General features: G+C 44.6%; 1 protein-coding gene and 3 long non-coding RNA genes across 6 annotated transcripts; 3 read left to right on the top strand and 1 right to left on the bottom strand.

Moving 5' to 3' along the window:
* The first annotated feature begins 1207 nt into the window (after positions 1-1207).
* On the top strand, positions 1208-11673 carry NPS (neuropeptide S). 2 transcript variants are annotated; one of them, XM_053983763.1, is made up of 5 exons: positions 1208-1389; positions 6540-6702; positions 8757-8861; positions 9241-9322; positions 11029-11673. In XM_053983763.1, exons 3-5 carry the CDS (start codon positions 8851-8853, stop codon positions 11236-11238), a joined length of 303 nt encoding a protein of 100 aa, XP_053839738.1. In that variant the 5' UTR covers positions 1208-1389; positions 6540-6702; positions 8757-8850; the 3' UTR covers positions 11239-11673. The 2 variants fall into 2 exon arrangements, with proteins under 2 accessions (XP_053839738.1, XP_053839739.1); XM_053983764.1 differs by having other exon boundaries at positions 8757-9141.
* A 66-nt stretch (positions 11674-11739) lies between these two features.
* Positions 11740-12493, bottom strand: LOC128810689 (uncharacterized). Its single transcript, XR_008438111.1, has 2 exons — positions 12038-12493; positions 11740-11954 (listed from the first exon to the last, which is right to left on the bottom strand). It is a non-coding gene; the product is annotated as an uncharacterized LOC128810689 (long non-coding RNA).
* Positions 12494-12889: 396 nt separating this feature from the next.
* On the top strand, positions 12890-13690 carry LOC128810693 (uncharacterized). Its single transcript, XR_008438116.1, has 2 exons — positions 12890-13047; positions 13202-13690. It is a non-coding gene; the product is annotated as an uncharacterized LOC128810693 (long non-coding RNA).
* Positions 13691-16244: 2554 nt separating this feature from the next.
* On the top strand, positions 16245-18951 carry LOC128810687 (uncharacterized). 2 transcript variants are annotated; one of them, XR_008438108.1, is made up of 3 exons: positions 16245-16361; positions 17009-17178; positions 18161-18951. It is a non-coding gene; the product is annotated as an uncharacterized LOC128810687 (long non-coding RNA). The 2 variants fall into 2 exon arrangements; XR_008438107.1 differs by lacking the exon at positions 16245-16361 and having other exon boundaries at positions 16495-17178.
* The last annotated feature ends 4720 nt before the right edge of the window (positions 18952-23671 follow it).

The raw sequence follows: 23671 nt of genomic DNA, 5'->3' as shown, positions 1-23671 counted from the left end.
CTCAGGAAGCACCTGAGAAGCATCCCTGGGGCACATCCCTGAAAACAAACCCCGCTGGATTACTCTTCTCTCTTTGTCTGTTTAAATTTCTTATGGGATTATACTTGCTTTTATATTTGTTTATTTTAACATGGAGGTTTTTGCTTGGTATAAATTGAACTTTTTATTTCTTTATAGTTTTATGTGTTATAGGAAAAAAGAGGGTTTTTTCATTGTTTACAAGAGGATTTTAGTTTTAATATTTTGTTTTAGTCTTTTTATCTGGTATTTGATTTCTTTTTTATTGATTTTGATGTTTTTATGTTGTTCTTTTATATTCTTGTATTTTGTTGGGGTATTTTATTTTACTTTTTTTTTTTTTTTATGCCACCAATCATTCAGGTGAGTGTTAATTCCAGAGTTTTTCCAGTGCACTCCTGAGCTGGGTATTGGGTTTAAAGGTTGAACCTTCTGAGAAGAATAGTGGATTTGTCTTTACAAACAAGCTGTGGGTCTGCTGGTAGATAAAACTGGCACTAGGAGATAAAAGAAACAATGGGAAGGATTCTGCTGATTGATGCATGGAAGATATTTCCTTTTACAAATAAGCTTTGTTTGCTGATAAATGAAATTAGACATTGAAAGATGAAAGAAGCAATGGGGAAAACCCCTAAATTCCCTCAGAATTAAAAATTAAAAGGGAGGGTTAAACATTAGAGGGAAATCTTCGGTATCAGGTGTCTTGGGAAGTCTGAACCTCTCAAGTACCTCAGAAATGGGGAAAGTGAGAAGGGAAATGCAGACGGGAAACTGGGATAAAATAGAGGCTGTGTCCTCCAAAAATTGGAGAGACCCCAGGGGAATGCCCCATGGCCTCTCCCTTGATTGGACTGAAGTAAAAGGAGTCCTCTGTCCCCTTTTTGGCCATGAACCTGATGTCTGTGGATTAGTTTTCCTGACACTTCCCTGCTCCCATGAAAGGCCGGGCTGGCAGCAGGCAGGAGCTGAAGAAAGGGGCACTGGGTTTCTGAGCGCTGCACGTTTGCTCCTGGCAGCCAGAGCAGTGTCAAGGGCACGGAGAGCTGCTCCTTTTCATGCCCTGAGCCTTCAGGGCTTTTCCTGAGGGACTGGAGCAGGAAAAGCTGGAGAATATCCCCTGGCCTGGCCCAGGGAGCAGTCCTGAGCCTCAGCACCTCTGGCCTTTTCTGTTCCCCAGAGAACGGGGCTGCGTGAGCTTTTCTGATACTGGATTTTGTGTTTATGCAGATTCCTCGGTGCTCTTGATTAAGAAGTAGCAGTTGATTACCTCCAAATGTGGCAGCTGTGGGGAGGGGTAAAAACCCTGAAGACCCTGATGCTAAAAGGGGAACTCAGAGGGTGGAGAGGGGAGAGATGAGCTTTGCAAATCAGGTACTGGTGCAAGTAATAGAAGAATAAGGGAGCCAGGTGTCACAGAATCATAAAATTATCAAATCATGGAATGGCTCAGGTTGGAAGGGACCTCAAACCCCTTCCACTGTCCCAGGTTTCCTCCCAGCCCCAATGTCCAAGCTGGCCTTGGGCACTTCCAGGGATCCAAGGGCAGCCACAGCTTCTTTGGGCACCCTGTGCCCAGGCCTTACACCCTCACAGGGAAGATTTTCTTCCCGAAACCCAAGCTAAACCTACTTTCCCTCTTTTCCTGTCACTCCCTGACCTCATTAAAAGTCCCTTTGCAGCTCTAACTTCCAGAGGAGTTACATCAAGCATTGAAACATAATTGGGCACAAAGAAATCCTTGCACAGAGCAAGAAAAATCCAGCCAGCTGCAACAGGCTTTCAGTGAGGAGACAGAAACTTCTCCTGTCTTGTGGTGTGGGATATTTTTGGATGAAGCCTTTTATGAGAGGGAGAGAACACAAGGGGAAATCAGGATCATGTTCAGACAAAAGGCACCGAATTGTTTGATAGCCACATTCCCTTTCTCCTGCTTGAGGACCTTTACGAGCAGCCAAAGTCGCCAAGAATTGATCCAGACGTGGCATTTCCAGAGCCTGCAGAGCGAGGCAGACTCACAGTTTGATTTTATCTTCCTATCGGCCAATTTTAAAGCACAGCGTGCAGCTGGGGCTCAGCTCCTATTTGCTTGCTGTTTAGCGGGTCATTGTGGAGAGGATCCTTCTTTTCAAAAAGGCTTCTGCAGGAAAGGAGTCTCCTTTAAAGAGGCTACAATATCCTTGTTTATTTAAGTGGCACAGCCAAGTAGAGAGAAAACAGCCGCGAGCTAAAAGAGCAGGGAGAACAGATGGAAAACAATCTGCATTTGGAGACAAAAAGGTGTGTCCTCTCACCTCCTCCACAGGATGAGTGCTGTTCCAGATGTAGCCACTTATTTCCTAAAGGTTCTTTAGGTCTGGTGTCACAAATTCAAGCTGGCATCTTACCCTTCTCCAGAAATGCCAAGAGCTCATCTGAGGAGCAGCCGAGATGCTCCCTCCCCAGTGCTGCCTGGCCAGGGGGAAAGGGAGTCACCCTGAGCTCTGAGCTGGAGATTTGCTTCCAAATGAGGGGTCCCTCAGCCCAGGAGTGTTTGTAGGGATAAAGAACCTCCTGGCAGCTGCTTTGCATCCACCTGAGCTGTTCTCCAGGGCAAAATCACTCTGGATTGCACACAAAAACCTGCTCGGGGTGAGCAATTGCCCCTTTTGTGGCCAGCCTGTGAGTTCTGGGTATCCTGAGCAGCATTCAGCATCCCCAGTGCCCCTCACTGGCCTTATGGGCAGTTATGGATCCACAGGTTTGTGTCCCAAAACCTCCCAGCATAATTCCTTGCCCTACCTGTGCTGCCAGAAGCGAGTTTTCCCTACACTGCTCCCTTTTTCCCATTCCCAGCTGCCACGGGGCTGCTGGTGTGACATCCCAAGGACTTAGGAGCACAAACAAATGGGTTTGTGCTGGGGTTCTGTAGGGGAAAACATGCAAACTTGCTTGAGCCAGATTATCCCAATAGAAAATATTGGATATGTTTTCCTTTTCTTCTATGTTTTCCTTTTCCTTCTTTCCTTAACCTTATCCATGGGAGAACCTTGAGGTGCAATGCAATAAAATCCATTAAAAATTGTGCCCTTCAAAGCCACCCAGCTCCTTCTCCCTATTCCTTGCTATTTATATTTATGTTAGCTTTCCTCGACTCCTTTAAAGTTTGATCCCTTTAAAGTTTGATCTCTTCCTCTAAAGTCACATCAGACTTTCCTACATCCTTTTCTCCTCTCTCTCCTCAAAATCCTTCTCCTTTCCTTGTCTATCCAGGCTCTTTTCTCTTTCTGGCTTCTCCTTCAACAACTATTCAGCCTTTCTCAGATCATCGAGATCTTTGTTGCATCTGAGCAGGAATTTGGGTTTGATTATGACAGGTGTCTTTTTAGCTCAGCACTGACATCTTTTCTTCAGCAGCCACTTCCTGCAGGATCTATTTGAGAGATTTCTGAGTGCATAAATTACGTTGGCACGCGCAAATCAGCGTAGCAAAAATGTTAATTACCTCCACTTTTCCACTGCTGAGCCTCCCCTTGACGGTTTGAGCAACTTTTGTCTGCTCTGCTCTTTCTTTTCAGATAAATTCTCAGAGGGCTTTAGCACTTGGTGCAGAGCTTTATCGTGCTGAGCTTCGTGCAGGTTGTTTATCTGAAGGTGTGCTAAGGAACCTGGCAAAAAAAACGAGGGGTCCATAAATCAGAAACATTTCCTGACGTGTTCCAATATGTTTTGGCCAAAAGCTTCATTCCTGCCACTTCCCGTGGGCTCCAGCCTGAGCCTGGTGACATCAGCAGGGCTGGGTGACATCAGCAGGGCTGGGTGACATCAGCAGGGCTGGGTGACATCAGCAGGGGCTGTGTGGCCATGTGGGGCCTGGCACAAGGCCCAGGAGGTGCCACGTGCTGTGGGACGTGGGGAGTGGCGACATTTTCCGTCACCACTTTGGATTCATTTTGGGACACGTGCTGGGGAGTGGGGTAAGGAGCTCGTGCTGCCTCTGCCCACACCAGCTCTGGCTGTAACCAGGAAAAGGAATTTATATATTTAGAGATGATGATGTAGACTTTAAAATCCTGGGGATGGTGACTGTGACACAGCCCACGATTCCTGTGTGATGTAGGATCAAAAATGGGATTTTGGAGCTAATTTTTCCCCCCTGGCATGGGAGGATTCAACTGTAGCTTCGTCCCCTTTGCTGTGACTGTGACGTGCACAGCCCCAGTGATGCAGGGGTGCTCCAAAATCAGATCCTGAGGTTCACAGTGTCCACAGACCCTGAGCCCTATTCCTTCCATCTCCTGACAGCTCTTGCTGCTCCCCTCCTGCCCGCTGAGCATCCATCCAGGAAAACCAAAGCTGTGGAGGGGGGCAGGACTGGCAGTGCTGCTCTGCCTTGAATGCCTTTTGATTTTCCTCCTCTCACAGATCAAACCTGTGCGTCAGAGGGGGCCTGGCTGGAGCCTGAGCTGCTGCTGGCTCAGGCTGCCAGGGGAGCGCTGTCTGAGTGGAATTGCATTAAAAACTGGCTTTTAAAAAGGAGCCGTGTATCTTCCCAGCCAGGGCACAGTGCCAGGGCTCAGCAGAGGAGCTGTCCCTGCCTGCAAGGAGCTGGAGCAGTGTCTCACTCACAGGGCTTGGCTTGGCAGCGCTGGCAGCCAGGAAGGAATTCAATAAACAGCTCTGTCCTTCTGGAGAACTCTGCACGGAGCTGGGTGCCCACAGCAGCCAGCACAGGCTGCAGAAAATGTGTGCCTGACCTTTGATGAGATCACTGCATCCTCCCCAGAGAGCTCTGTGCCAGGTAAATGGCACAGGGGACAGAGCAGCCCCAGGCACCAGTGCCACCTGCTTGGGGGGCACTGCAGGTGGGGGGGCACTGCAGGTGGGCAGGCACTGCCCAAATATCTGAGGGCAGCAGGGGGGCAAGAGCTGAGCCTCCCCAAACTGCATCATTTGGCCTTAGAGCCCCTGACCCTGTCAGTCAGGGCCATTCTTCTCTGGCAGCAGAGAATCCTGGAAAGGGTTGGGTTGGGATAAACCTTAAATCCCATCCAGTGCTGATGATGCCTTGTGGAGGCTGCCCTAGAGCAGAGGCTGGACAGAGTCACAGATTAAAGCAGGGATTTATTCAAAGGATCTCCTCATGGATCCACCTTGGGCAGCACCAGAGCCCAGCCAGGGCTGCAGCCAAGAGGAACCAAAATGGTCCCAAAATGCACGAGCGCTCCCGGGGGCTCTCACTGGGATCAGCTCTGCTCCATTTGCACCTTGCAGTTCATTGTCCCATTCCAGCTTTAGCCCATGCACTCCCATCCTGCTTGTTTTTCTCTCTCCAGCCCACGCTATTTGTGCTCTTGGGCTGAGATTTGGATCATTTGTCCTTGGTGCCCAGCTGGAGCAGGAATTGTTTTGTCTCCCTGCTCTGTGCAGAGAGCTCACCATCCCCTGAGATGAAGCTCAGACCCTCACACTAAAGCAGCACAGAATGTGAAAAACAGAAAAGCCAAAACCTGAGGCATCACTTCCCTCCTGATGCCTCAGTGCTACCCCCTCCATGGGCAGGGACACCTGCTGCTATCCCAAGTGGCTCCAAGCCCCGTCCAGCCTGGCCTTGGACGCTTCCAGGGATGGAAGTGTCCATCCTGACAGCCACCTGATACCCAGTTTTAAGGGGATTAGAGATCTCCATGGCAAGGAAATGCCCAGAATCAGTCAGGTGTATCAGCAGCTCTGCAGCTCCTCTGTGCCTCTGCAGATGAGATCTCGTGGTGCAGCTGAAGGGTTTGGTTGTGTCCCCTTGCAGCAGTGAGAGCACAGAGGGAATGACCCAAGGAATGAACTTTCTGCTTTCTGTGTTTCTTCTCTCTTGGTGTCTTGCTGGGATTTTCTATTATCACCGAGTCAGAAGCAGGTTTATGTGCTGGGAGTGTGATTGATTTCCAACTTGCACCTTGCAGTGGGCTGAAAGCAAACCAGCTGGCTTTTGGCTTTCTTGATATTCTTGAAAGCAAGAAAAAAAAAAAAATGGGTTTGGAACAAAATATCCCAGCAGTTTTCTCCAGCAAAGCCATGCTGAGGTTTCACTGGGAGCTTCCCAGAAGGAAATGAGATTTTGAACCTCGCCTTTATCAGGAGCTGTGGTTTTGCAACTTTTGGGGTTATGCCAATGGACAGGTTGAGGTGTGTTCATTCATTTTTTGTTTGATCCCTTAGCAAAGTCCCACAATGTCAGTTTAAAACACTTTGGATTGACTATTGGGCTGGAAGAAGGAAATATCATGTCCTAAAGCTTACAGGCTTATCAACCTCAAAACCTTGCAAGGTTTGATAGGCTCAGCTGTGAGTTTTGTGTTGTTCCATATGATTTTTGGGGGGAAAACCAAAGGAAAGCAGCATTGAGGTTCAATACAGGATCCCTCCAACAAGGCAAGCAGGAGGGAAGATTGTTGCTGATACTGCTGCTGATTTATTCTGCAAAAATACAAATTTTATGGATGCTGGGAGGTTTTAGTGTGGTTCTTAATGATTCATTTGACCTCTGATAGCTGCCAGTGAACCCAGCCTGGGAGCAGAGCCTCTGCAGACAGAGCAGGAGACAGAAATGTCAATTGCCACTTGTTCTGTTCAACCTGATTCCTCCAAACCTGAAGTGGGAATATCTGGAATGGAGCTCAATCTCCATCTGTGCTTCATGCAAGCAAATCACAGGTATGTTGTGTTAAACTGGGAAAAAGAACCCCCAGGGAGGGAGGAGCAAATGGGAGGGTTTGAATGTTCAGGAAATACCTTTGTGTGTGCCTGAGGGGTGGGCAAAGCCCTTGGGCCCCTGGTGATGTCTCAGTGACTCCTGCCTTGGTACCATCTGCAGCTGCAGGGGAGGTTCAGGTTGGATATTGGGAACATCTCTTCCCAAAAAGGGCTGTCCAGCCCTGGCAGGGGTGGAGCCCCCATCCCCGGAGGGATTTAAAGCCCTGTGGAGGTGGCACTTGGGGACGTGGGGCAGTGGTGGCCTTGGCAGTGCTGGGGAATGGTGGGATTCAGTCTCAAAGGACTTTTCCAACCCAAACTATTCCATGATCCTGTGGTTCTTCAGTTCCAAAGCAGTTTGTGATTTGTCACCTGGCCAAAACCTCTCTTTTAGAGGGATGTGAGAAAGGTGAGGATAGGAGGGACTGACCAGACCCAATGGGAGATCACCTGGGCCTCAAACAACTCACAATTAAAAAAAAATTAAGTCAATAATGCACCAAAGTTTACCCAGAGAGTCTCAGACTGAACCTGGAAACCCTGAGCTTTAATCACCAGCCTGTCCTGGCCCCTCACCTTCCACAAAAAGTGTTGTGTGAAGGTTAATTTCAGATTAAGACGGAGTTGGACTAAATGCACACACAATGAGAGCTGAGCTAAGCTGTGCTCAGGCAGAATCCAGCCCAAAGCGCTTTTCTGTGCAGCAGGAACACGGCCTAATCCTCTTATCCTTGGAGTTGGAGGTCCTGGACAAGTGAGAATGGGAGGTTCCATTCAAAGAGAGGATTTGCTCTCCGAATGAGGCTGGAAATGCAAATAGTCACCTGTTCTGCTGATGGGTTTATAAAGGGTTTGAAGCTGCAGGCTTTAAATGAGGCAAATTTCATCCTCATTTCAGCCCTCGTGGGCATGGAGAGTCCTGAAGAGCTTCTCCAGCAACGACAATTCCTTTAAAACCACTTTATCTTTTTAGAAAGTCATTTCAGAGTCGTTGGCTTTTGTCAGCCAGGACGTGATCAGCACCACCACGATGAGGCAGAAATGGTCAACCCCAGGCTGAGATCACATCAGGAATTTTTGTTTAAAACTCCTGAAGGCTCTTCCATGTCACTGGGTGTCTCCTCACAGCTCTCTGGCTCCTGGAATGAAATGCACTTTATCAGGAGACTGAATCACAGCACCATGGAATCATTGTGGTTGGAAAAGACCTTCCAGATCATCGAAATGATCTGAAATATTGCAGTGAAATTTGGCACCGTTTATAACGGCTCAAAGACTCACACAAAGGTCTCTTCTGGAGCCCTTGTCCATTGATTTTTTAGTGTAAACACCAAAGGAAATGCAACATTTGGGGCTGGTGCCTCACTGTGTGCACGTCTGACACTCTGTGGCTGTCAGAAATGATCCTCAGTGTTTTCTTTAGAACCCTGGAATGGTTAAAGTTGGAAAAGCTCTCGGATCAGCGAGTCCAAGCATCAACCCAGCATGTTTTTGTAGACATGGTGCTCATTCCCAGAAAAAAATAAATGGAATTTAATGTTTTTCAGCATTCCCTGTGCAGTCCAACATTCCCAGACCTTGTGGGATTCAGCACTTTCACACCACTTTGGATAAATAAACCACAGAATCCCCTAAAATACTGCACCATTAAATTTGTTGCAGCAACAAATGGTGCTTTTAGACATGAAACATTTGCTGTGCTGCTAGAGATTAACAGAGTTTATTAATGAGATTAACAGAGTTTATTAATCCTGTAGAAGTTTGGATTGGCTAAACTCAGTGTGGGCTGAGATATGGCTGCATAGTAGAAATTAATGTCCAAAGAATTTTGATTGTCAGAAAAAAAAAAAATCATTTGGTGTATTTAGAACTAAGCACATTAAAAAAATAATGTTGGGGGGATAAAGATAAGAAAAAAATATTATTCTTTGTATTGTGCTGTTTTGAGTATAATAAGACTCTTTGAGGAATTTTCTACTTAAAATGCACTTTTAATGTTTCTCCCTTGCTGCCAGGCTTTGCAAGGTCTCCACCTGATATATTGGAAGTGGTAACAAACTCTTGAGATGGATTTTTGAAATCTTTAGACCTCTGACCAGGCTTGCAGTGATGACACAGAGGTAACAATAAAACCACTTGAGAGACATTTAATGGGACACTTTAAATGAAATCCCCGGGCTTGGTGATGGCAGCTGAGAGTGTTCTTGCCATTTTCCCATTTAACAAGAAGAAAAGGCCAAACAAGGAGCAATTAGTCAGAATAAAATCAGCTTTGATGACATTTTCCCTCCTGAACTCTGGTATAAAATGGTCACCTGAGGAAGAACTGAAGGGATATGTGAGGAATTTGGATGTGGTGCTGCATGTTCACACACACAGTGCTGGGTAAAAAATGAGCAGGTAAAGCCTCCGCGGGGTTCTTGGTGCATGGGTTGATTCCTGTTCACATTTTGCTTGATTTTGGTCCAAATTTGCATTAATCTCAGCTTTTCCTTGAAGTCTATGCAGGTTAAACTTGGTTTTCATCCTGTGGATCTCCGTGACATTGGTGTGCTCGGCTTACCCAGTTGGCCCTTCCATGGTAAGTCCCATTCTCTAATTAATCCCAAATCTGTTTCATTCCTCTTAAATCACTTCTTTATTTAAATTAATTTTGTTTGCTTGGTTGCTTCTTTGCTGCTGTGTTTTTTTAATTTTTTTATAAAACTAAAGAACTTCCTTGTATTAAAGCTATTGGTTAAATATTATTACCTAATTTTCCTGGAGCATAGCTTAATTTTTCCTGGTGTTATTAATAAAATATGCAAACCTCTGAAATAATCATGTGAGCAACTCAGTGCATATTTAATGTGGAGTGTGGGGAGCTGAAATCCTGGATGGAAAAGAGAAAATCACAAATCTCCTCTCCATTTAATCTGAATTCCTTGCATATCTCAAAGAGGTGCAATTAGAGATATATGTATTAATTTCACTTATTGCTAGTGAGTTTATCAATTAATTAACTTATTTATAATCAATTGATTTATTTAGACACAGCTGGGTCTGAGTAGTCACATTTCCTAATGGATGGGTTCTCTTTTATGGTAATGATATCATGGTAAAAAGGACTTTAATTGCTTCAATAAATGTCTAAATAAAAGTTATTTGTTTGGGAAAATCTAGTGAAATAGCAGCTGAAAATTCAAAAGGAGAATTTCTCTGTGCCCAGTTTTTTGGTTTTTATAGTTTTTTTTTTTCCTTGCAAAAAGTGTTTTTCTTGTTAGGGGGAAAATTCAGTCTGGGGAACGCCTTGTCAGTGGCAGAAGGTGTTGGCTGCAGAAAAAGTCATTAAAAAACAACAAAAAAAATTAACTTAATAACCAGTATTAAAGAAGAGCAATAAAACACTGAATTAAAACAAATCCTAATGAGGTTAATGGCAATTTTACCAGCAATGCCAGGTGTTAATCCTATGGCTTTGCATGGAATTTTTAGAGATGGCAGAATATGACTTTTAAATGGAAAATCAGCTGGGAAATCAGGATATGATGAAATACACACAGAGCAACCACAGACATGCCAGGAAATGGTTTTATTTTATAATTCAGCAGTAATTAAAAGCAGTTTATTTTAAGAGCTGTTGAAATATGTGAAAGTTTTTATGTAGTTGGCTTTTTGGTTTTTTTTTGTCCTATAGAGTGCAAGTAAAAGGAATGTGTGCAAAACCCTGGCTTTTTGTCTGAGCCTGGATTTTTATGCAGACTTTTTAAAATTCCCGTTACTATTTTGTTTTTATTAAACTTACTCAGAACTACTTCCAGAATTGGTCATAACTACTGGAAAGCATCCTCCAAATTTTACCTTTACAGGTATTTTTGTTTTCTCTTACCTGTAATTTAAGCCTCAGAAGTTCACACAGGTTATACAAAGCTGATGTTTCATTTTTCCCTGAAAAAATCTCATTTTCCAGCAATAAACACCCATATTGTTCCAAGGAAACTGTGTCACAGCTGGTCAGCATCACCGAAAACAATTCATATCATACTCTAAACATAATTGTATCAGTATTATAGACCAGAAAATATAAAAAGCTACGAAAAAATCTGATTTTGAACACGATAAATCCTTAGAAAATAACAGCTCATCCCTGGCATTCAAAGCATAAATTGCTTTTGTGTTTCTACTTTGCTCTGTATCCTGAACAAGTCCTGGCAAATACACGAATCCATAATTTTACCTTCTCTTATCTCTTTTTTTTTTTTTTTTTCTTTCTCCTTGTTTGTTTGTTTGTTTGCCTTTAATCTCCAGAGCTCCAACCCTTTTTATTTGACCTGCCGGCTGCATGAGAAATGGGATTCGTGCCTGGTGCTGCTGAGCAGCTGCCTCTCCAAGGTGGGCAGGGGTGAGCAGCTGGCTCTTGGGAAGCCTCTCCTGGAGTCCCCTCTCCACAAAAGGTCCTTCCGCAACGGCGTCGGAGCGGGAATTAAAAAAACTTCCTTCCGAAGGGCAAAGTCCTGAGCAAATGTCCCAGAGCCCGGCCCAGGTTTTGACATCTGATGTTCCAGCCGTTGCTTCGAGTCCCTTTTGATGCTTTTTTGACAAAGCCACCTCTGACAGAGTCGCCGGGCGTCGGTTTCCGAGCGCCGCGAGCCGAGCGGAGCAGATGGGAGCGCTCGGGAAGGGCTTTGTTCCCAAAGTTACACTGGCATAAAGTTTTGTCTCGAAATGAATGTTTTCATTTGCTTAATTTCCCTCCTTTATCAGGTTTTAATCAAGCTGCTCTTTGATTAATACAAAGATAATCCCGTGCTTTGAGGAGATGCGTGCGCACAGCCTGTGGGGAGGACGGAGTATTCCCAAAATCCCTCCTCTCTGCCAGGCACGAGACATTCCGGTGCTTTCCCATCCCAAATCACATTTACTTGAAGGCAACTGGTAATTTTAACACAGATTTAAAGTACACTTCATTTCAGGTTTCCAATGATATGAAGGGCCGCTGGTGAAAGAATCAGGCCCCACTTGTAACTTCCGCTGGTGATTTAATATAGTTATTTAAAATGACTTTGGCAGGAAATAGTCTCCGGAGATGTCTCATCTCATATCCAGAAGAATCCTGGGAAATCACTCTAAGGCAGGGAATCAGCACCGTTCCCTGTGCCTCAGTTAATTGACTTAGGTAGGCAACACCCAGCTGATGAAATGTGCCAAATCTGGGAATTTTTTTTTTTCATTTCCTGTTGGAAAAAAAAAAAAAAATAAAACAAGGAAAAAGTCATTTGACGTGAAATATGTAAATGTGGTGTGGAGGAAAGGTCACCTGATGAGTTACACACGGGTGAGTTCTACTTGTGGCTGTGTCCCCTGAGTGTAACCAGGCTTGGAAATGTGGCAGAGTGTCTCTGCAACGCCTTTTGCAGTCAAAGCTGTGATATAAACTACAGTAAGTCACTCTGTGGATGTTTTCTAATATTTCCCTGTTAAATATCATAGCTCAGGAGATCGTTTTTAATCCTACAACGAGGTGGTTTGGTGTCAGCACCTCTGTGATGCCCTGCCTGAGCTCATGGGGAAAAGTGAGCCCAGCGTGGAGCTGTGCTGGTGGGACAGCAGGTTTTTCTGGATGATTTCTGGCTGATCCAAGGAGATCAAACACGTTCCTGCCTGTCTTTGTCCAGGCTGAAAAGTTTAACACATCCTGGTTTTTAAAGTCGCTTAAGCACTTGAGCTCTTTTGGGGTCGTCTCAAGGTTACTGAGTCGAGTGGGAACCATGGAACCCAGGAACCATGAAATCCTAGAAACCATGGAACCCAGGAACCATGAAATCCTAGGAAACATGAAATCCTAGAAACCATGGAACCCAGGAATCATAAAATCCTAGGAGCCATGAAATCCTAGAAGCCATCGAATCCAGGAACCATGAAATCCTAGAAGCCATGAAATCCTAGGAACCATGGAACCCAGGAACCATGGAATCCTAGAAACCATGGAACCCAGGAATCATAAAATCCTAGGATCCATGAAATCCTAGGAACCATGGAACCCAGGAATCATAAAATCCTAGGAACCATGAAATCCTAGAAACCATGGAACCCAGGAACCATGAAATCCTAGAAGCCATGAAATCCTAGGAACCATGGAACCCAGGAACCATGGAATCCTAGAAACCATGGAACTCAGGAACCATGAAATCCTAGAAACCATGGAACCCAGGAACCATGAAATCCTAGAAACCATGGAACCCAGGAACCATGGAATCTAAGGAACCATGGAATCCTAGAAACCATGGGATCTTAGGAACCATGGAAAATGCCTAAGGAGTGTGCTAGGTATTTCTTATCCTTGGGTACTATCAGATGGGAGCAAGCCCAGGGTGGCACCATGGTGACACTGCAGCTGGGCATGGCCCTGTGTCACTCCTGGCTGCTGGCATTTCAGCCATGGCAGATGTCCTGCAAATTTTCCATCTCAAACACTCTCCAGGTCTCTCCAGCACTCCTCAGGGAGCAGAACTTCACTGCCTTTGGCCACGGAAAACAGAAGGGCTGGGAATGATTCCTGGCTGGTGGCAGAAGCAGAAACAGGTCCTGAGTGCAGCTGTGGCTGCCCCTGGATCCCTGGCAGTGCCCAAGGCCAGGTTGGACACTGGAGCTTGGAGAAGCCTGGGATAGTGGAAGCGTCCCTGCCATGGCAGGGAGTGGAAGGGGATGAGCTTTAAGGTTCCTTCCATCCAAACCTGTCTGTGATCCCGTAATTCCATGATTCCATGATTCCATTCTGCATCTGCACACAGCTGTGGGGATGGAGGTGTTTTGTCCCAGTGCAGAGCTCTGTCCTGCTCATATCCCCACCCAAACTATCTTTCAGGAAAGCAAAAATCCCAAACGCATTCAGATTTACCTTTGTTTGGTTTTTGAGATCTGTTTTTGCTAACATTTTCCTACATAATCAAATATATTCCTGCCTTGGTAACCTGGGATGAGCAAAGTTGTCTTTAAGCCAACAGAACTCTGCGTGGAGCTTGGAAAATCAGGCTCTTCCCTTTCATTTATTGTGCAGGAATGAGAGTAACTCATTTAGTGTTTTGGCATTTGTCTTTGAGCAGGGCACGTTCCAGAGGGATGCAGAGCTGCTGTCCTGCTCCCACAGACCTTCCTCCCCTTTTATCAAAAATAAGGGATGCAAGAAAAATTGGCTGCTGGAAAAACCCCATTCTTTATGATTCAGCCAGCCCCTGACAGGCCACACTCCAGCTGGAGGGATCTGCATGTACAAAACAATGGGACCAGGGGGCCACCAAGAGCCATAAGTCACCTAAATCACCTAAATCCAGAGCAAGCCTGGAAAATGTGGATTGCCCAGCTGCCTTTCAGGAGTTCTGTCACTGGAGGGCTGATGTGGCCATTCAGACACAGAAGACTCGCCCTGCAAGGCTGAACTCATCTCTGAACTTTAGAGGTGCCTTTGTTTTGGAGAGAACAGAGTGACCTCAGTGATCCCTGTCAGGAAATAAGGACCTGACAGTGCCATTGCCAGGCACTTTAATTTTTATGCTGACAGGAACTGGAAATATGGCAGAAAATGTCTTTTTTTTAGTAATAAGTGAACAATGGGAACAACTGTAGGGGTGCCAACCTGCACCGTAATTAATGTATTGTCATTAATTTTATTTCTTTCTGCAGAACAGGGATTAATGATGCTGTGAGAAGATAATTTGTGATTTTTTTTTTACTATTTTTCTTGGCTAACATAACACAAAGGGAAAAGATCAAAGAGTTCAGAGGGTGGGAAAAGTGGTGCTTTGTGTGGGGATTGAGGAGCAAGTTGGGAAGTTGGGAATGCTCTGGCCACTCTTGGCTGAGTAATTCAGTCTGTGACTTTAGAAAAATAATTTCTACTCAATTTCCCTGTCTGAAAAATAAGGAACTGCCTTCATTGAGCCATCTTGACTAAGCAGTGTCATGACTGATGGATTTGGGAAGAGCTTTGGGACAGAAAAAGGTGGTTTCAATAGCTGGAAAGGCTGAGGGAGAGGACATGAAGAATTCCTGAAGCTATAAGGTTTGTTTTTTTTTTCTTTACTTTGCTCTAACTTGTATCTATCTCTGGAAGCTTTAGACATAAATTTCCAGTGATGATTCCTTTTTTTTGGGCTGTGAGAACCATCCCTGAGCTGAGCAATCACTGTTTGGAGCAGCCAAACTCAATTTGGCCAGTTTTGATTCTAGTTCAAACTAGAAACCAGATTTCCCTAGATTTACTGAATAAATTACTTTTATTTTGACATTTATTGAAGAATTAAACTCCTTTTAACTGTGCTATCATTGCCATAAAGAGAACCCATCCATTAGGAAATGTGGCTATGTGGCTACTCAAATCCAGCTATGTCTAAATAAATTAGTTGATAATAAATAAGTTAGTGAATTTATAAACTAGCCTGTGCTGGGCCCTGGGGTTGGGCTGATGCTACCCTGAGGTTGTGGGAGATGTATCTCATCCCATCTCATCCCATCCCCATCCCCACACCTGGAATGGCACCTTCCAAGGAGCACGACATGTCACCTGCTGCTCCTCTGCTCCCCAAAAAAACCATCTCTGCCTTAGAAGATTTGAGGTTTCCACAGCTGAGCCTGAAGGGAACAAATCCCATAAAACACCACCAACAAAATCTGCCCAAAGACAAGAAGAGGAATTAACACTTTTCTTCTTCTTCACAGGTTATTGGCAAGGAAGGCAATTAAATAGCCTGATGTAATAGCACCTAATTAACTTGCAAGCCTGAGAACTCCTCGTTGTAATGACATCCCAATACTCGGGTTTCTGATTGCCCAGCACATATTAAAGTATGGATATCACATTTAGGTTTCCTAATTTGCTATTATTTGCCTGTATGTGGTAATTTATTCCCTGAAAATACCAAGAAGAAGAAAGGGAGAAATCTCTTGCTGCTTTTAACTCTGGATATAATTTTGACCTTAAGAAAGAACAAGACAGATATGAGAGAGTATATTAGATGTTATTATTACCGTAATAAAAGAGAGATAAAAATCTTCGTGCAGAAAGGCTCTAAGACAACTATTAACCATTTGTCATATAAAGAAAATCAAAATTTAACTTATCAGAGAGTCTGGCACTTTAAAGATTTATCATGAAAAATTACTTCAAACCGTGGAGCATTTATGCAGAATGTCATTGATGAGCTGTCTGCTTAAATGTTGAAAGAGTTTGGGGAAAGATTGAAAAAATGTCAAAGATATGCTTTGTATCAGTCTCACCATATTTAAATTTATTTTTGGGAGTGAAGCAGCACGGCAGGACTTTCTTCTTTAAGGAAACAAGTTGAGCTCACTGTCCTACCCCAGTGGGCCATGGCTGGTGAGAACAGCTGAGGTGAGGATGGACCTTGGTGACTGAAAAAGTGACACTGCTGAATAGCAAACATCACTCTGGGGTTGGGGTACAGAGCAAATTTGGGTTAGGGCAATTTTTCTGTCTTTATGGTGATAGACAGTCTTTTTCTTCTAATTCCTTGCCAGATTTGAAGTCACTGGGTTGCTGATGCTGGAAAAGAAGGCGATCTTAAAAGCTCGATCGGCTGAGACCCATCTTTTCAACTTCTTCGTGTGAACCTTCCAGAGGACGTGTAAGGGCTCATTGTTAATATCATTGTCACTGCTAGAAATGAAGGGGTGGGACTATTTTCAGGCTAAGAACGATTTATTGCTCAGATAAACATCAGTCCCAGAGGCCCTGAGATTTTAGAGGGGCGAGCATTCGGCCACAGCTCAAGAGCAGTCACAATTCTTTGTTCCAAGGCAATGCAGAACTTTCTAACCCAATGGACAGTTGCCACAGGGTTTGTTTTGCTTTTCTAACCCATCACCTTTACTCACTTCTGCTGCACTGAGGATACTTTTATCTAATGGGCTTCTAACTCACAGGCACACATCTGCTTCTGTCTTAACTTCTAAACTCTTCAGTGTTTATAATTATAGTTAGAAGAGAGTTTATTCCATAATAGAATTTATTATAACTCTATTATTCCATAATAGAGTTTATTCCATACCCACCTTAACCACACCTCTACCCTATAAACCCTTCACCATCTTACCCGTGCAGTTTCTCACTTACTTCAGGCATATTCTTACTTACAACTATAGAATTATGAGTTTATGATTTTTCTGCTTAATATCTGTGCATTGTATTTTCACATCAATCCAAGCTTCTTCCAGGGCTGCAGATCAAACCCTTCAGTGTCTGTGGGAGTTTCTGTTTTTCTGATTGCCACAGGTGTGACAGGAAATGAGCTGTGGAGAGCAGCTCTCCAGACATCATCCCCAGATTTCATCCCCAGCTCACTGGAAGAACAGGGAGTGATGGAGCATCTTCCACAGGCTGTGCCTCAGATGTTCGGCACGTTCAGGGTTGGAATATTTTGTGTTCACTCTTGGTCAGACCTGGTGAGTCTCTATGGCAACCCTGGAGCACCTCACAGAGCTCTGAGCACTCAGAGACTCCCCTGCCCACAGAGCTTCCACAGAAATTTCTGTGCTTTGTGCCTAAGGGCTCTCCTGACCCCCCAACCTTAACTGGGCTTTCCAAACTGCAGCCAAATCCCAGAGCTGGGAGCTCCACACGGAGCCCAGGCTGCTGTGGTTGGCTCTGTGACTTCATTAGCATCTTAATTAGCAGCATGACACTTGGCTGAAGCCAAGGTCTGGGAAGATGCTGTGGAAATTTATTGTTCAACTCAGTGATGTCAGCATCATTCCAGAGTAATTTCGGTCTCCCCAGCCCTGCTTTGCTTTATTTTATAACTAAAAATCACACTCTCAGTAGATGATGGTTATCATGTTGCAGAGGAGTGTTTTCACTTCATTTTCAAGTAAAAATAATCAATTAATGATAAAAGAACAAATGGCTCCCAACTTGAGGAAAGAAGAGTATGTGTGAGTAAAAATGGGGAGAAATTATATAATGAATTATGTAAAATGTTCATGTTGATTAATTTACACAACCTTAAAGGAAAGAATATAATTTATTGTTCAACTCAGTGATGTCAGCCTCGTTCCAGAGTCATTTCAGTCCCCCCAGCCCTGCTTTGCTTTATTTTATAACTAAAAATCAGACTCTCAGTAGATGATGGTTATCATGTTGCAGAGGAGTATTTACTTCATTTTCAAGTAAAAATCATCAATTAATTAAAAAAGAACAAATGGCTCCCAACTTGAGAAGAGTATGTGTGAGTAAAAATGGGGGGAAATTATATAATGAATTATGTAAAATGTTCATGTTGATTAATTTACACAACCTTAAAGGAAAGAAGGTAATTGCCCCATGTGGGTGGAACTGGGCTATGAAAAGATAATTATGTACAAAAAAATTTGATGTTTCCCTGTTGCAAATGTGGAGTGCTTTTATATTTTCTTTGCCTTTCTGCAGATATTAATGACAATGTCACTGGATTTCTCATGGAGTATCCTGAGCAGGAAGGGATCCACGAGGATCATCAAAGCTTTGCTCCTAAGGGAATCATCCTCATGGATGCTCCTGCCTGCCCGGAGCTGGGCAAGCCCCTGGCAGACCCAAACCCCACATCAAATCCATGCAGCTCAAGGAGGCCACCAAAGCCCTTTGAGCAGCCCACGTATTTTCTCTATTTTTGTATCAATCTGGCGTTTTCCTAAATTCCTACCAGCTAAATTTCCTGGATTTTCTGCTGTCGGTGCCCAGGTGTTTGTGCTGCACTTTTTGAACTCCTCAGAGTGGCTTTTTCCAGAGTTAGGCAGAAGCCAAGTGAGGATGAGATCTCCAGGATCCGTTTGCTCTTCAGCATGTGGAGCGTGGTGCCAATTTGCATATTTTGGTACTTGAACTTTACAAATCACTCCTTATGATCAACAAATAAGGTGTCATTTACGTGCTTGTGTTCAGGAAATGAGTTACATTCATCTTCCCTGTGTTCTCAGGATGAATTCAGGTGTTTTGGCACAGAGCACTCCCCTCGCCTGCCTCGTGCTGTTCACCTGTCAAAGGCTGTACCTCTGAGCCTGTAACTGCTTAATTAATGATATTATAGATGCTGTAGCCTTACCAACTGGATTGTTTGGTCACTGGCCTAAGCTGGAAGTTTTTCAAAGGCATATTCAATGATTTAGCTTTTAATTTAGGCAAAATACCTTGCATTTCAGATGGATTTAGTCATATTGCATTAAAAAATACATAATTTTTAAGTGTCTGATGGCTGAAGACAGTTTCATTTGACAAATTAATTGCAAAGTGATTTGCAGATGTGATTGTTCATTAATGGCTGTTAATAATTCAGGGTGGGCAGGCCTGGCACAGGTGCCCAGAGCAGCTGTGGCTGTCCCTGGATCCCTGGCAGTGCCCAAGGCCAGGCTGGACACTGGAGCTTGGAGCATCCTGGGACCATGGAAGGTTGGAACTGGATGGGATTTAAGGTCCTTCCAACCCAAACCAGTCTGAGATTCCATGATCCCCTCACACCATTTGCTGCTCCTTACAGCTCCTTTCCGGGGGCAGGAGCTTTTACTCCACAGCAACATCTATTTCCTGCATTTCCAGCAAATGCAGAAATTTTATTTTGTGTGCAAATGGTGGAAAGAAACGAATCCCCCTCATTATCCTGGCATGATGGGATGGAAGGGATGCCACATGACTCATCCCTGGCATCCACCAGCGGTCACTGCCAGCAATGTCTCAATAGTTTTATGCTGTATTTTGTTGGTGATTGCAGCACAGTTGTGTGTGTTTTCCTCAATTCCATGTTAAATGAAGAGAAAAGGCCCTGGTCAGCAGGGGCAGGGAGGCTGGTGCTCGTTCCTGACTGATGGAACAAACCCAGGGGATTCTGCTCGGGGTCGCTGACAGCTCTGATTTCTGAGTCACTTCTGAAAGCCTGACCTTGAGGAAATGCTTCATTTTCCCTGTAAATAAAAAGTGGATTTCACCTGCTAGAGGGGGAGAGGGAAGTGATTCTTCCTGCTCTGGTAATATTTTGGCGCTGTGGAGTTGCAGACACAAATCCAGGAGTTTTCCAGGCAGGAGTGCTGCACCTGACATGGAGCCTGGCAAAAATTCAATTAAAAAAAGGGACTATTTCTCCTTTTCCTACAGGAAACTCCCCCACATTCCCTGTGCAGGATTCCTTGGGCAGGATTCTGGCTGATTCTGCTTCTGCACTTGGCTCTTACATCCAAAATTTTGAACTTGTCCTTTTTCCTTCCGCTGTTCAATTGATGGGATTTTCTGCTCCCACTTGGAATTTGTGTGGCATCCAGACACTGCAAATTAATTTGTGTCAACACTACTGCAGGGAAAATCATAACTAATTATGGGAACAATGGATAACCAGGCAATGGCACAAGGGAGATTTCCAGAGGAGCAAGGAAGGGTTAAAACTGGATCTCTAATTCCCATTTTTTTGGGGGTGTGTTTTGTCCTGCAACTTCCACAAGAAAAAATTCCAGGGGAGCTAAAAATCTGTGGTGACTTCTGTACATTTTTCTTTTTCTTTTTTTTTTTTTTTTTTTTTTAATGATCACAAGTTTAGATTAAATTAGATTTTAAATTAGGTGTGACTGGGGATGGGAGAAGTGGTAATATTTTCCTAGTGAGCCTGAAGCTGCTGCAGGTTAGCATTCCATAATTATTTTTGTCAGAAAGACGAATGCCATCCTAAAAAAAAAAAAGTTGGAAGCTCACAGCACCTCGGCTTTGATATATGAATATTGCCACTGTGGATGTTGGAGTGGCATTCTGGATGCTTTGTGGGTTTATGGCTATGAGACATTCCTTGAGCTGATTCAGAAACACTTTTCCTACACATTTTAAAGCAACTTTTGGTCTTTGGCTTTTTTTTTTTTTTCCCTTTTTTTTTTTTTTTGGCTCATCTGTGATTTCAAAACACTACTGGAAGTGAAGTGAAGAGGTTGGAGGATTTAGGAGATATCCATCACACAAAATTCGTAGTCACCTTTTAACCACCTCTAGTTTAATACCCTGCAATGCCAAGGAAGGGCTGCACTGCATTAATTCCCACAAATTCCTGCTGGGAAATCACAGATCCCTCACAGAGAACTATTACAACAGGTAATATTTCATGTGTGTGAGGTTTTATAAATTGCCCACCCTCCCAGCTATACAGATATCACGAAAAAGTCGTTTATGAGAGAAGATTTCCCAGCACTGTAGTAGATTTTAAATGAAAATAGCAGCTTTTGTTTGAAGCATGTTTGTGCCCTCAGCCCAGCCTGCCGAAGCACTTTGCAACCGGAGCTGGTTAAAATACCACGGAAAAAAAAGCAGGAAAATGGGAGACTGCCCTCTAACGTCAACAAATCCAGGCAAAGGGAACTGGAAAGCAGCGCCGGGAGATGGAGGGATAAGGACTGGCTCTGGACGAGCAGAATTTGCAGTAGAAAAGTAGAGGAGCATTTGAAATTTGGGGGTTTCAAAAGCATCAAATGCAGCTGAGCTTCCAGGAAAAGCCAAATCCGAGTCTCAAATTCCATTTGTTTCTCAAATCCTCCCCCGGGTGAGGCTTCATCTGTTTCCTTCCTGCCTTTTAGTGGGATGAACATTTATTGGGATTGATCAGATGATCCTTTGTGACCACTTCTGACCTTAGCCATTCTAGGATTCTGTTTTGCATGGAAAGGTGGACTCTAAATACAGAACATTTCATGGCAGTTGTTAAAACACTCAGATTAAGTAAAATAAATACGTCTTGGATCGTGTACCACTTCCTATTGCAACAAACGTGCTTTAAAAATATCAAAGATGCCCAAAAAAGAGGAAAATTCAATATTTGCATTAATATCAAAGAGCAGTGAACACAGGAATGGTCCCAGTGTGAGGTCCTGCTCTGTGATCTCGACACCAGCAGATTTTGGGGATTTGTTTTCCCTTGCTGCCCACCAGCAGATTTCTGTGGATTTCACATTCATGGTGTGACCACCAATTCACACCCAGGGACCAGTGCTGCTTTTCCAGGGAGAAGGGCTTGGGGAATAAACATGAAAGGTGTTCCCAAAACACTCCAGACTGCAATGTTTAATTTTTTTGATCGCTCAGGCAGCTCCCAGGAATATTCACAGGGGAAGGACACCAAGGTGGATGCAAATCCAAACATGACTGAAACATCAATCACTTATTCATGGAGAAATATTTACAGTGGGGGTTTTTTAACTTGACAAAGGGATAATGAAATGTGTATCCTAGGGGGGTTTAGGGGCAAATTTTATTCCAAACAAACACAATGAATGCAGAAATTGTACGTTCACCAAGTATTGAAAAAGGCCAGGAATGAAATAAACCCCAGAAGGGTTGAAATCAGGCTGGCCAGGACTTTTCTCCAACAGTTTTCCATTGGAAAATGCCAGATCATAATGAATGGAGTGATCTGTGGAAATCAATCACTCCTGACAGAGTCACAGTGAGGAGCATTCCCTGCCAGCTGTCAAGCTCCTGCTCCAGTCTCCTTCAGGAGCAGATCCAGGATGTTCACCCACCTGGACACACATCCCATGTCCTTCCCAGCCCTGGAAGCCACCAGAGCCATGAAATCCAGTGTCACTGTGACCTTTCTGCCGAGCTGCATGACAGATTTCCTGAAGGGACTCGTGCAGGTGCGTTTGGTTTTTTCCACTTATTGTGTATTTTTAACCTCAGGATTACCCGCACTGATTTCTGGTCTCCTGGGCAAGAAAGGAGAAGCAAATCCAAGCTGAAAACGATGGCAAAACCTGGAAAAAAAGCTCTGCCAGTCTCCCAAAGCACTGGCTCTAAAAGCCCAGCAGGTTTACTGACGTTAGCAAGTGTTTATTCCTTGTTTTCCAGATAATCCAAAGCAAGCTGAACGCTCCTGGTGCTCAAAGGAGGGAGAAGTGCCAGCCTTGGAGAGCTGCCACCTCGACTGGCCATGCCCAAACTGCACTGCAGGTACTGCCAGGGGGTCAGGAAGCTTTCCCAAACCCCATGGCACCCCCCATGGAGGGGGATCCCTGCAGCTCCTGCACCTGCACTGATTTGGGTGGGATGGGGGGAACAGCAGCGCTCGGGATCTGCTGGAGGTTTTCCTGCAACAACAACAACAAAAAAAAAAGAGTTTTATTCTTTTTTCCGTCTTAGCTGTAGCATGGTGTGCTTCCCAGCCCTCCAGGAGGTGTTCCCACACGCCTTGGCAGCAGTTGTGGGTACATCTGTGGGGGCTGGAGCTGCCCCTGAGCAGATGGAGCTGGGGCAGATGGCTCGGCTGGCACCTACAGGAGGGGCCGGGTTCCTCGTGCTGCCAGGGGGATGCTGTTCCCAGGCTGAGGGGTCAGATGGCTCCCACTGATCCCTCAGGATCCGTGTGCCTCTGATTCCAGCCTGGAAACCTGGAAATATCACCTGGAATGGCTCCCACTGATCCCTCAGGATCCTGTGATTCCAGGCTGGGAAACTTGGAAATGTCACATGGAATGGCTTCCACTGATCTCTCAGGATCCTGTGATTCCAGGTTGGAAAACTTTAAATATCACCTGGAATGGCTCCCACTGATCCCTCAGGATCCTGTGATTCCAGGCTGGGAAATTGGAAATATCACCTGGAATGGCCTCCACTGATCTCTCAGTATCCTTGTGCCTGTGATTCCAGGCTGGAAAACTTTAAATATCCTGTGGAATGAGTTCCACTGATCCCTCAGGATCCTTGTGCCTCTGATTCCAGCCTGGAAACCTGGAAATGTCACCTGGAATGTCTTCCACTGATCCCTCAGGATCCTTGTGCCTGTGATTCCAGCCTGGAAAACTTTAAATATCACATGGAATGGCTCCCACTGATCCCTCAGGATCCTGTGATTCCAGGCTGGGAAACTTGGAAATGTCACATGGAATGGCTTCCACTGATCCCTCAGGATCCTTGTGCCTGTGATTCCTGGCTGGAAACCTG

The sequence above is a fragment of the Vidua macroura genome, chromosome 8 (assembly GCF_024509145.1).
Source record: "Vidua macroura isolate BioBank_ID:100142 chromosome 8, ASM2450914v1, whole genome shotgun sequence".
Taxonomy (NCBI): domain Eukaryota; kingdom Metazoa; phylum Chordata; class Aves; order Passeriformes; family Viduidae; genus Vidua; species Vidua macroura.
This window is presented reverse-complemented; position numbering and strand designations above follow the sequence as displayed.